This window comes from Nipponia nippon, unplaced genomic scaffold, assembly GCF_047370975.1.
Source record: "Nipponia nippon isolate SJK-2023a ecotype South Korea unplaced genomic scaffold, ASM4737097v1 scaffold_83, whole genome shotgun sequence".
Lineage (NCBI taxonomy): Eukaryota > Metazoa > Chordata > Aves > Pelecaniformes > Threskiornithidae > Nipponia > Nipponia nippon.
This window is the reverse complement of record NW_028262406.1, coordinates 110,139-122,701: the sequence shown is the minus strand read 5'-3', so window position 1 is coordinate 122,701 and position 12,563 is coordinate 110,139. Positions and strand designations below refer to the sequence as shown.

Here is a 12,563-nt window from a genome sequence, read left to right as displayed (position 1 = left end):
TCTAGTGGAGCAAAGCAAGCCGGAGCAGGCTGATGGGAGTGTCTGAGCGGAAACTGGCTCCTTCTCAGCTGCCTTCTTTCTCTTGACAGGCACCTGACTGGGCTCAAGAAGCGGATTGAAAGACTGGAGGCTCTTGAAAAAGAGCAACGCCTCCTCCGGCAGGTCGAGTGCCAGCTGCAGCAGCAGCAGCAGCTGGGAGAGAGGAGACAGCCAGGCACGCGGAGCAGGTCTGAGAAGTCCGCTGTCAAAGGGAAGGCGGTGAGTAGGAGCCGGGTGGATGCAGGGGGCCGCCTCTGCTGTGCGGCAGCTCGCTGGTACCCGGGCCTCAGGAGAGGGTGCTGCCCCCCCCCCCCTCAGGCGCTGGGGGCTTGCAAGCGGTGCCTGGTTGCTGAGGAGGTGGTGCGTGGCTGGTGTGCGCGTTTGCGGGTGGCTGTCAGAGAGCAAGAAGCAGTCGCTTTCCTTCCTGTGTCCCTCGGACTCGAGGCACTGTCCCTTTCTGCCTGTGCCTGGGCACTCTCAGTGGCCGCTTCTGCACGCAGACTGGCACATTTAACATGAACGTGTGAGGTGCACTCAATGGCCGCACGGTCCCTGGTGCTGGTTTTGCATCTGGTTGCAAAGCTCTGGTTGCAAAGTTGCAGCGTCGCTGAAGCTGACAGTGGTGGTGCTTGGGCTTTGTTGGGCTGGTTTTCTCTTCAAGGAGGTCTTGGATTAGCTTAGCGGAGAGCCTGCTGTTGCCCTGTTCTCCTTAGTGGGGGCCCCGCTAACTGTTGCCCAGGTCCATCCCCTGCAACAGCGTGTCGGGAAGCGTTTGCCGGTGGTGTGGGGTGGTATGGACGCCAGGGTGAAGGGTTAAGCTCCTTCTGCCGTGGCAGCCAGGCTGTCAAGCTGCAAAAGAGCAAATGACGGGAGAGGACAATTTGAGGCCGCTGCCTGGCTCTGTTCTTGACTCGCGCCTTCTTGCCCAGTTTGCCCGAGGCTGGCAGCCCACGGTGGACTTTGAGAGTGCCTCCGGTCCCAAGGATGTTTCCTTGGGCTGGCAGCCAAGAGCCAGGCGCCACAAGAAAAAGGATGGTTTCCTTTTCTGCTCGGAAAAGCAGCGTTCTTGGCGTTTGGCCTCGCAAAGGGGCCAAGGGGCCACCCTCGTGCAGGGCAGCAGTTTCCCAGGAGTGCGTGGGACCCGTGGCAGAAGAGCCTGGAGCCAAGAGCGTGGCGCAGTACCTTCCACGGCTTTGCCTCCGCTCTTCAACTGTGCGCAGCGTCTCCCGCGGCTGGAGCCAAGGAGCGCGTTGGAAGTAGCGTCCCGTGGGGGGGCCTGCTGTGCCCTGGGGCCTGTCCTCTGGCCACGATCAGCGGTAGCCAGGCAGGCAGTAGCTTGCAGTTCAGGGCCCCCGGCAGCTGGTTGAGCGTGCCGAGGTGCGGGCGGAAGGGGCTAGAGCACCCTTTGCTCTAAGGAAAATGTCACGTGCTTGATTCTGAGAAGTGCCCCCAGCACTTGTCTCCTGGCCGCGGGAGAGCCGCAAGCTGCGTGGGCCAGGTGGCCTAGAGAGAAGGCCTAGAGAGAAGTGTTTCAAGCTTGACTGGTAGGGACTCGTGTGGGCAGGCGTCTTGTGAGGAGGAAGAGGAAAGCAAAGGGAGGTGAAGGACCACGTTGACTCATCAAGTGCTCCTCATTGTAGTGTCCGAAGCGTGCCGGAGAAGAAGCGCCTAAGAGCATAGAGGCTGCGCTGCTGCGGGCTGCGCTGGCAGAAGACCAGGAGCTCAAAGAGGTGGCTGAGAGCATGGTCGAGGAAGTGCTGGAGCGGGTGAAGGCGCTGGCTCAGTGCGTCCACGTCTTGAGGAGGGCTCCCCGTGAGGTCAGCGGAAGGTTGTTTGGCAGTGCCAGAGAGGCAGAGCCTTTGGACGCTTGTCCCGCGGATGGCCGGGAGAAAATGAGAGTGGTGGCTGGAGAGATTGTGGCGACCGTGCTGGAGAGGTTTGGGGAGCTTTTGGCATCGTGGAGGTGTGCTGCAGCTGAGGCAGGGCCGTCAGGCAGGCGGGGGGAGGCGGAAGTAGCAGCTTCCGAGAGAGCATCTTGGCGGTCCTGTCTTGAGCAAAGGACCAAAGAGGCCATTGCAAGTGTTAGGTCCACCTTGTCATCGTTTGTAGCTTCTCAGTTTGAAGAGGACTTTTGCTGTGAGTTTTCTGAGATCCTGAAGCTTCAGGGCGTGAGAGAAGGACAAGGATCACGCAGAGGCTGGGAAGAGCAGCTGCCAGAAGCAAGCAAGAGAGCAAAGTTGCCCGTGTTGCAACCGCTGCAAAACGGTGCTGCCGTCTCCCGAGTGAGTCGTGAGCTTGCCGAGGAGAGCATCCAAAAGGCCATCTGCAGAGTTCAGCAGCTGGATGCGGAATTGATGGGCTATGCCCGAAGCGTTGTGCTTGAAGTTGTGGCAACCGTGAGGAAGAAGTTAGAGGCAGAAAGGAAGGGCAAGGAAGACTCGGCGACGCTTCCAGCAAGGAAGGTCTTGCCACCTCTCCGTCTGCCTGCAACAGTCAGGCCTTCAGAGGCAGCAGGCGAATTGAAAGAGGAGAGGTCAGCTCCTCTCCTCCCACCTGTCCTGCGAGGCCCTGAGCGAGATGCTCGCCGGGCACCGGAAGACCTGCCAAAGTCCGTGGATGACACCTGCGGAGCCCCAGCAAGGTCTTCAGTGCCCGCGTGTGAAAGTGTGCGTATCCTGAGGGCGGGGAGCACGGCAGGCAGCCTCCCCTGCACGGGCGCGCAGTTTCCGAGGCAGCCCGTGCCTCCAGCGGGTCCGAAGCCCCCTAGGCAGGCAGGAGCATGGCGCAGACCGGTGCGTTTAAAGCTGCTCCTGGAGGAGCCCGTGCAGCCCGAGTCATTGAAGAGGGCGGTAGCTGGGAGCCTTGTGGAGGGTGTCCTGAGGAGGCGTGCGGCTCCAGGGCCAGAGAGCGCGCGGGCAGCTCCCCCAGGCAGAGAATAAAGAGTTTTCTCCCAGGGGCTTGCTTGTGCCTGTCTTTATTCATGCCAGGCCATAGTGTGCCTGGGCGTTTTCCCTGCCATGTTTTCCCTCGCCTGCCTCCCTCCTACAGCCTCGGTCAGGCTAAGACGCAGTTTGACAGGGCATCTGCAGTAGGGAAGAGAAGAGCAGGCAGCGCTTTTGCCTTGTTGAGAAAGCTTTGTGGCCGGGCTAGCTGAGGGGCTAGTGAAGCTCTGTAAAGCTATACTCCTGCCTTCTGTGAGTGGGATCTGTAGGTGCTGTTGAAGGCTGGCGCCTTGTTCTGGGCATTTCTTCTCTCGTCCCATCAAGTGCTCCTGATGGGCCTTTGGGTTCCCACCCAGGGCCCGCTTTTGGTGTCCCATGAAGGGAGCGCCCTTCAGCTTTTCATCTTGCCTAGCCCCCTGCTCTTCTCCTCTTGTCTCCTCGAGGCGCCTCTGTTTGCCTTTCCGTGGGCCCTAGGGCCCAGCGTGGGCCTTTTGGGGCAAGCGAGGGGCCACCAAAGGGCCTTCCGGTGCCTCCCAAGGCCCTCCATTTCCGTGTGCCCTTTGGTGCGGCCTGGAGCTGCAGATGTGGTGCGGCCCAGAGCCCTGGGTGTGCCTTTGGGTGGGCAGGCCGAGCCCTTTGCATGCCTCTGGGTCGCCACCAGGGCCCTGCGTCTGCCTTTCTCTCTGCCCTTGTGTCCTGTTTTCCCCTCCAGACTGGCTGGAGTGGGCTCCCAGCCCGTCCTCTACAGGAGAAAGGTGGGGGATGTGCGGGGCACACATGGCGGTTGGGGGCGGGGCGGGGGGCCGCCTGTGGAGGTCGGCCTAGGAGGCGCCGCGGGCCAGAGGCCGGAGGGGGCTTCAGTTGGTTCTTGCTTATTTTCAGCATTCTTTGTTTCGGACGATTCCGGTAACATGTACCCTGAGCCTGAGGAAAGGGGAGGAGAGGGGTTTCCTGCGTCCTTTGTTTGTGCTTGTGAAGCCGCAAGTCAGGAATTAGCCGTTGAGAGCCAGGGGCCGAAACTCGAATTCAGGGCTGTTCCCCGAGTGGAGGCTGCTTTGGCCGTGACAGGGCCCAGCTGCAGCCCTGTCCTCCGAAGGCCAAGGCTGGGAAGAAGAGGTAGGAGGAGGAAGAAGGGGCAGCAGGTCAGCACGTGGTCGAGGGCCCCTGCTCAAAGCAGGGGGAGCGAGAGCGGGTGGCCCACGTGCGTGTCCCGACGGGCCTGCAGGGCTGTGCGGGCAGCAGCCGGTGTTAGCAAAATGGATTGTTTGCATTTTCTTTTCTTGCCGTTTGTGCGTGGGCAGCGGCAAGAAGGCAGCGGAAGCGCACGCTAGCTAAAACCCCTTGCATTGTCAGCGATAAAGGTGCCTTGGAGCTGGGAGCCCGAGAAGGACCCCGTGTTACACTCTTGATTCCTTCTAATGCAATTTGAAGACCTCCCAGGCATTCCTTTTTCCAATGTAGCGAGCCTGTTGGCTTTGGCCGTGACATGCCTTGTTAGCGTTCGCCTTTGAGTATTCGTTGACACGGCCCCCCCGTGCAAGTGCACTTCATGCTTTGTGTTTTGCCCCGGTGCCCTTCCTTCATCGTGCGAATCCTCTGACGCCATAAGGTGGGCATTTCTTACCCGATCTTGCTCCTCTAGCCCCTTTAGGTTCGGGCGTTCATTTTTCCAGTCTGCCTCCTGTTTAGAGGCCGCACATTGCTTTGGCCCCACCAGGGTTAGGTTTTGTGAACCTCTTCCCGGCGTCATTCTGCCTCGACCCCCTCTTACTCCACTTCCACCCCTACCTTTCCTTCTACTATTCTGGCCGTTTCTTGCTGCTGCCAGCAAAGATGCTTGCAACTTCCTTCTGTTCTCTGTTGCTCTTTCCTTTCTCTCTCATCCCAGTTAGCGACATAGCCCTGTCCCCATCGACTTTCTGTAACCTTCTCCTTCTCTCCTGCGCCTACTGCCCAAGAAAGACGGTGTTGAACACCCTCCCATTTGCTTCATCATCCGCATTCCAATCCATCCGTTTTCTAGCAGTTTCACACAGCCTCTCCTAGAAAGTAGAGGGGTCCTCATTTTCACTCTGTACCCCCTGATAGAACTTGGCAAGATTTGTAGATCTAGGTACCCCCTGCTTTACCCCACACAAAAGGAACTGCTGATACTGTTTAATCATCAGTCACCCTGCTGCCGTCTTTGGATGCCAGGCAGGTTCTTGTGCAGGCAGAAGACGATCCGGACCCTCCCTGGTGTTTAACCTCATGCTGTCCTCCGGAGCTTTGCCTAACACCATTCCCTTCTCCTCGGGGAGAAGTAAAGTATTAAGCAACACGTGCATATCTTTCCAATCCGCGTTATGATTTTCAGGTGTCGCCTGGACAGGCTTGGATCGCATCAGAAGTCTCATTCCCTATTTGTTCAGAAAGTGCCAAAATATTGGCTGTTGCTTTTGCAAGTTCACTAACTGCTAAGCAAGGAAGAAAGCACCTGGTAAAGGAATGGAAGCCAGCTGGCCGATGAATGAACGGATTGTGGCTTCTTCGATGCCTGTTCCTAGGTGCTCCTATCCGTAGCCCTGCGTTCATTTCATTGACTCTGGTAATGTCAGGGAGAAGCGCACCTAGGGTACAAGTCCCAGAGCAGCTGGGCAGCCCGACTTTCCGTGCCTTGTTTGCACATAGCCAAATTTCCACCAATTCCTTTCCGAAGGCAGAAGCGGTTAGTAGTTTTGCTAATTGGCAAATTGCTGTTTGTGCAGGAGATGAAGAGGCGGGTGAGCGAGAGCGGGTGGCCCCCGTGCGTGTCCCGAGGGGCCTGCAGGGTGGCCGGGCAGCAGCTGGGCGGCGGCCTAGCGAGGCGCTGATGCAACAATGCAGTGGCCCAGCAAGGCGATGATGATGCAAGAATGCGCGCTGGCTCTATATAGCCGCTCGCTGGGAGAGCGGCTGTGGTGGCCACAGCTGGGTGCCTCTGGAGCAAGAGGAGCCAGCGCAGGGTCGGAGCTCTCGGAGAGCTCTTGGAAGGAGCCATGGAGCAGCGTCTCACTGGTGTCATGGGAAACGTGGACGCGGTGCGGAAGAGGGGAGAGGTGAGGAACGGTGCGAAGGAGAGGGCTGATGCCGGGAGCGTGGGACAGGCAGGGCTGCTGTGGGGGCCTGGGGCGTGCGCAGGGAGCTGGGAGGGACGCAGAGGTGGCTGGTCTGGGGAGAGTTTGCAGGGCGTCCTGCCTCGCTGCCCAGCCTGGCTTGTGTCTAAGCAGGTGGGAGGGGTCGGTGCGAAAGGACGCGGCCGTGGGTTGAGGAAGGGATGGGAGCTGTGGGGCCGTGGTGGAGGAAGCAGAGAGCAGCCTTTGACTGGGCCGCTCTTGGCGCTCCGCTTGGTTGGAGTCTTGGGAGAGCCTTTCTAGCAAGTGCCGTGCAGGAGGCTTCTGGAGCTAGCGGCTGAGTGCCGACGAGTGTCTCGTCCCTCTTTGTAGCTCGGGAAGAGGAGACCGTCAGTGTCAGGAGGAGGGAGTGGGCTGCTGGACCTCCCGCTTGGTGTCAAGATCCCTGTGGTGCCTGGCTCCAAGCCTGTCTTCTGCAGGACAAAGCTGGGGGAAAAGGTAAAGGAAGTGGGAAGGGGTAGAAGAGCCAGCCCTCCTCCTTTTTTGGAGGGAGTAGAGGGGAGGTCGTGGCTGCCTGGCGCGGACCTGCGTTTTAAGGGCTGGGCTTGAACTTTTCAGTCTGAAGGTTCCTTTGAGGTCTGCAGTTCTTGCCGGTGGCCTCGGATGCCTACTGTGCTGGTGGGGTTTGTGTTCTCTCCCCGATCCCAGCCCCGCCCATCCCAGCCCAGCCTGGTGCAGCCTAGCGCGGTCCAGCGTGGCCCTGCAGTCTGGCTGTGGGGTTCTGTGTGCCTTCCGAAGGCTGGAGAAGAGTGTGGGTCTTGCAAGTACCTTCCCCTTTTGACAAGCGCTGCTGTCTCCTGCGTCCTTCCTAGTCTGGGCAATGTCTCTTACAGCTTCAGCAGCCCTCTGGTTATTTCAATCTGGGAGATCCATGCTGCCGCCAGCTGAGCACGGAATACAACAGCCTGCATGACCCGCATCTGCGGGCCTACCACAATCGCAAGGACAACCTGCGGAGGCTGAAGAGAGAGGGTTCCATCACCAGTGATGGCAAAGTAGGTTTGGAGGTGGGGCTGCTAAAAGCAGCGCTCATCAAGCGGGGTTCCCAGAGCGCTTGCTGCAGCCGGCTGTTGCTGTCAGAGGGCCCAGGGCTGTGGGGCTGGTTTTGCTGGGAGCAGAAGTGGCGGCAGCATCCCTCGGGCAAGTCGCAGTCCTGCTCTTCTCCGTCCGCCCCGCGCTGCCCGAGTGTTGAGGAGGCAGCCGGCGTGAGGCGTGGCGCTGGGGCGAGGAGCACCGCTGAGCCCTGGCGGCGGGGGGAGTCAGGGTCCCCGGCAGCGAGGAAGGGAGGGGAGGGGAGGGGAGGGTGTGGAGAGGAGCAGCTCCTGGGTTTGGTGTGTTTTGGGGAAGAGAGTCTACGTAGGTGGGTTGAGAGTTGTTGGGGGATATCTCCCCTCCTCTCTCCCTAGGTGGTTTGCAGTCTGAAGGAGTTCAATGAGTACAGGCAGTACCTGACCACGCTGAAGCTGGAGGCAGAGAAAATGTTTGTGCGAGAGGAGGTAGGCAAAGCGGCGTGTTGGTGGACCCCTGTGAGCGGCACGGTGCCAAAGGCTGGGGCTTTACTTGCGGCCTCTGGCAAGTAAAGGGGAGGCGGTCAGTGCAGCAGAGGCGAGGGCTGTGCGGCTGGGCCAGGCGCTGTGGCAGGGAAAGGAGTACCGGGCTGCGAGCTGGGGTAGCGCAGGGTGCCGGGGTGCGGATGGGCAGGAAAGTCACGTGGAAGCCCGCGGAGTGCCGAGGGAAGCATTTCTCTTGGGCCCTCGTGGCGTGGCCGAAGCAGAGCGGTGTCCTGGGCCCGCGGGAGGCCTGAGCGCGCAGGGGCGTGAGCGCTCGTGCAGGCAACAGCAAGCCACAGCCTGGTGTCACCTTTCAGAAGAAGCTTCGTCAAGAGCTGGCGCAATTAGAGGATGGCTGGGAAGTGCCGGGAGGGACTGATGTTTCTCGCCTGCGAGAGTGGCTGCTGCGGGAGCAAAGAAAGAGTTTGCCAGGTGGCGAGAGGCAGAGGAGGCAGAGGTAAGCAAAGGGCAAGCGAGGGTTGCTCTTGAAGGGGGTGCGTGGTCCCTGAGAGAAGTCCTGGAGCGTCCTTGTTGCAGTAAACAAGCAAAGCCCGTCGGTGGAAGGGGGCGTTGGCGGCTGCGAACACGTTGGCGCAGTCTGCGTTTGGAGCCTTGGAGTGGCATGTGGAAGCTGCTGCGGGGTCTAGTGGAGCAAAGCAAGCCGGAGCAGGCTGATGGGAGTGTCTGAGCGGAAACTGGCTCCTTCTCAGCTGCCTTCTTTCTCTTGACAGGCACCTGACTGGGCTCAAGAAGCGGATTGAAAGACTGGAGGCTCTTGAAAAAGAGCAACGCCTCCTCCGGCAGGTCGAGTGCCAGCAGCAGCAGCAGCAGCAGCTGGGAGAGAGGAGACAGCCAGGCACGCGGAGCAGGTCTGAGAAGTCCGCTGTCAAAGGGAAGGCGGTGAGTAGGAGCTGGGTGGATGCAGGGGGCCGCCTCTGCTGTGCGGCAGCTCGCTGGTACCCGGGCCTCAGGAGAGGGTGCTGCCCCCCCCCCCCTCCTCAGGCGCTGGGGGCTTGCAAGCGGTGCCTGGTTGCTGAGGAGGTGGTGCGTGGCTGGTGTGCGCGTTTGCGGGTGGCTGTCAGAGAGCAAGAAGCGGTCGCTTTCCTTCCTGTGTCCCTCGGACTCGAGGCACTGTCCCTTTCTGCCTGTGCCTGGGCACTCTCAGTGGCCGCTTCTGCACGCAGACTGGCACATTTAACATGAACGTGTGAGGTGCACTCAATGGCCGCACGGTCCCTGGTGCTGGTTTTGCATCTGGTTGCAAAGCTCTGGTTGCAAAGTTGCAGCGTCGCTGAAGCTGACAGTGGTGGTGCTTGGGCTTTGTTGGGCTGGTTTTCTCTTCAAGGAGGTCTTGGATTAGCTTAGCGGAGAGCCTGCTGTTGCCCTGTTCTCCTTAGTGGGGGCCCCGCTAACTGTTGCCCAGGTCCATCCCCTGCAACAGCGTGTCGGGAAGCGTTTGCCGGTGGTGTGGGGTGGTATGGACGCCAGGGTGAAGGGTTAAGCTCCTTCTGCCGTGGCAGCCAGGCTGTCAAGCTGCAAAAGAGCAAATGACGGGAGAGGACAATTTGAGGCCGCTGCCTGGCTCTGTTCTTGACTCGCGCCTTCTTGCCCAGTTTGCCCGAGGCTGGCAGCCCACGGTGGACTTTGAGAGTGCCTCCGGTCCCAAGGATGTTTCCTTGGGCTGGCAGCCAAGAGCCAGGCGCCACAAGAAAAAGGATGGTTTCCTTTTCTGCTCGGAAAAGCAGCGTTCTTGGCGTTTGGCCTCGCAAAGGGGCCAAGGGGCCACCCTCGTGCAGGGCAGCAGTTTCCCAGGAGTGCGTGGGACCCGTGGCAGAAGAGCCTGGAGCCAAGAGCGTGGCGCAGTACCTTCCACGGCTTTGCCTCCGCTCTTCAACTGTGCGCAGCGTCTCCCGCGGCTGGAGCCAAGGAGCGCGTTGGAAGTAGCGTCCCGTGGGGGGGCCTGCTGTGCCCTGGGGCCTGTCCTCTGGCCACGATCAGCGGTAGCCAGGCAGGCAGTAGCTTGCAGTTCAGGGCCCCCGGCAGCTGGTTGAGCGTGCCGAGGTGCGGGCGGAAGGGGCTAGAGCACCCTTTGCTCTAAGGAAAATGTCACGTGCTTGATTCTGAGAAGTGCCCCCAGCACTTGTCTCCTGGCCGCGGGAGAGCCGCAAGCTGCGTGGGCCAGGTGGCCTAGAGAGAAGGCCTAGAGAGAAGTGTTTCAAGCTTGACTGGTAGGGACTCGTGTGGGCAGGCGTCTTGTGAGGAGGAAGAGGAAAGCAAAGGGAGGTGAAGGACCACGTTGACTCATCAAGTGCTCCTCATTGTAGTGTCCGAAGCGTGCCGGAGAAGAAGCGCCTAAGAGCATAGAGGCTGCGCTGCTGCGGGCTGCGCTGGCAGAAGACCAGGAGCTCAAAGAGGTGGCTGAGAGCATGGTCGAGGAAGTGCTGGAGCGGGTGAAGGCGCTGGCTCAGTGCGTCCACGTCTTGAGGAGGGCTCCCCGTGAGGTCAGCGGAAGGTTGTTTGGCAGTGCCAGAGAGGCAGAGCCTTTGGACGCTTGTCCCGCGGATGGCCGGGAGAAAATGAGAGTGGTGGCTGGAGAGATTGTGGCGACCGTGCTGGAGAGGTTTGGGGAGCTTTTGGCATCGTGGAGGTGTGCTGCAGCTGAGGCAGGGCCGTCAGGCAGGCGGGGGAGGCGGAAGTAGCAGCTTCCGAGAGAGCATCTTGGCGGTCCTGTCTTGAGCAAAGGACCAAAGAGGCCATTGCAAGTGTTAGGTCCACCTTGTCATCGTTTGTAGCTTCTCAGTTTGAAGAGGACTTTTGCTGTGAGTTTTCTGAGATCCTGAAGCTTCAGGGCGTGAGAGAAGGACAAGGATCACGCAGAGGCTGGGAAGAGCAGCTGCCAGAAGCAAGCAAGAGAGCAAAGTTGCCCGTGTTGCAACCGCTGCAAAACGGTGCTGCCGTCTCCCGAGTGAGTCGTGAGCTTGCCGAGGAGAGCATCCAAAAGGCCATCTGCAGAGTTCAGCAGCTGGATGCGGAATTGATGGGCTATGCCCGAAGCGTTGTGCTTGAAGTTGTGGCAACCGTGAGGAAGAAGTTAGAGGCAGAAAGGAAGGGCAAGGAAGACTCGGCGACGCTTCCAGCAAGGAAGGTCTTGCCACCTCTCCGTCTGCCTGCAACAGTCAGGCCTTCAGAGGCAGCAGGCGAATTGAAAGAGGAGCGCTCAGCTCCTCTCCTCCCACCTGTCCTGCGAGGCCCTGAGCGAGATGCTCGCCGGGCACCGGAAGACCTGCCAAAGTCCGTGGATGACGCCTGCGGAGCCCCAGCAAGGTCTTCAGTGCCCGCGTGTGAAAGTGTGCGTATCCTGAGGGCGGGGAGCACGGCAGGCAGCCTCCCCTGCACGGGCGCGCAGTTTCCGAGGCAGCCCGTGCCTCCAGCGGGTCCGAAGCCCCCTAGGCAGGCAGGAGCATGGCGCAGACCGGTGCGTTTAAAGCTGCTCCTGGAGGAGCCCGTGCAGCCCGAGTCATTGAAGAGGGCGGTAGCTGGGAGCCTTGTGGAGGGTGTCCTGAGGAGGCGTGCGGCTCCAGGGCCAGAGAGCGCGCGGGCAGCTCCCCCAGGCAGAGAATAAAGAGTTTTCTCCCAGGGGCTTGCTTGTGCCTGTCTTTATTCATGCCAGGCCATAGTGTGCCTGGGCGTTTTCCCTGCCATGTTTTCCCTCGCCTGTCTCCCTCCTACAGCCTCGGTCAGGCTAAGACGCAGTTTGACAGGGCATCTGCAGTAGGGAAGAGAAGAGCAGGCAGCGCTTTTTCCTTGTTGAGAAAGCTTTGTGGCCGGGCCAGGTGAGGGGCTAGTGAAGCTCTGTAAAGCTATACTCCTGCCTTCTGTGAGTGGGATCTGTAGGTGCTGTTGAAGGCTGGCGCCTTGTTCTGGGCATTTCTTCTCTCGTCCCATCAAGTGCTCCTGATGGGCCTTTGGGTTCCCACCCAGGGCCCGCTTTTGGTGTCCCATGAAGGGAGCGCCCTTCAGCTTTTCATCTTGCCTAGCCCCCTGCTCTTCTCCTCTTGTCTCCTCGAGGCGCCTCTGTTTGCCTTTCCGTGGGCCCTAGGGCCCAGCGTGGGCCTTTTGGGGCAAGCGAGGGGCCACCAAAGGGCCTTCCGGTGCCTCCCAAGGCCCTCCATTTCCGTGTGCCCTTTGGTGCGGCCTGGAGCTGCAGATGTGGTGCGGCCCAGAGCCCTGGGTGTGCCTTTGGGTGGGCAGGCCGAGCCCTTTGCATGCCTCTGGGTCGCCACCAGGGCCCTGCGTCTGCCTTTCTCTCTGCCCTTGTGTCCTGTTTTCCCCTCCAGACTGGCTGGAGTGGGCTCCCAGCCCGTCCTCTACAGGAGAAAGGTGGGGGATGTGCGGGGCACACATGGCGGTTGGGGGGGCGGGGCGGGGGGCCGCCTGTGGAGGTCGGCCTAGGAGGCGCCGCGGGCCAGAGGCCGGAGGGGGCTTCAGTTGGTTCTTGCTTATTTTCAGCATTCTTTGTTTCGGACGATTCCGGTAACATGTACCCTGAGCCTGAGGAAAGGGGAGGAGAGGGGTTTCCTGCGTCCTTTGTTTGTGCTTGTGAAGCCGCAAGTCAGGAATTAGCCGTTGAGAGCCAGGGGCCGAAACTCGAATTCAGGGCTGTTCCCCGAGTGGAGGCTGCTTTGGCCGTGACAGGGCCCAGCTGCAGCCCTGCCCTCCGAAGGCCAAGGCTGGGAAGAAGAGGTAGGAGGAGGAAGAAGGGGCAGCAGGTCAGCACGTGGTCGAGGGCCCCTGCTCAAAGCAGGGGGAGCGAGAGCGGGTGGCCCACGTGCGTGTCCCGACGGGCCTGCAGGGCTGTGCGGGCAGCAGCCGGTGTTAGC

The 12,563-nt window shown here is 60.4% G+C and overlaps 2 protein-coding genes and 1 pseudogene across 2 annotated transcripts in view; all 3 read left to right on the top strand.

Annotated features, from left to right (window-relative positions):
* LOC148050412 (uncharacterized) overlaps positions 1 to 12,563 on the top strand; it is a gene marked incomplete at its 3' end in the record, with an annotated part of 65,608 nt that overhangs the window by 20,763 nt on the left and 32,282 nt on the right. Inside the window, 6 exon segments of the mRNA XM_087742821.1 lie at positions 90 to 258; positions 6,446 to 6,571; positions 6,967 to 7,128; positions 7,540 to 7,629; positions 8,001 to 8,140; positions 8,415 to 8,583. Coding sequence (XP_087598947.1) covers positions 90 to 258; positions 6,446 to 6,571; positions 6,967 to 7,128; positions 7,540 to 7,629; positions 8,001 to 8,140; positions 8,415 to 8,583 — 856 coding nt within the window.
* On the top strand, positions 833 to 2,978 carry LOC148050415 (uncharacterized). Its single transcript, XM_087742819.1, has 2 exons — positions 833 to 844; positions 1,680 to 2,978. Exons 1-2 carry the CDS (start codon positions 833 to 835, stop codon positions 2,976 to 2,978), a joined length of 1,311 nt encoding a protein of 436 aa, XP_087598945.1.
* Positions 9,161 to 11,305, top strand: LOC148050414 (uncharacterized; annotated as a pseudogene).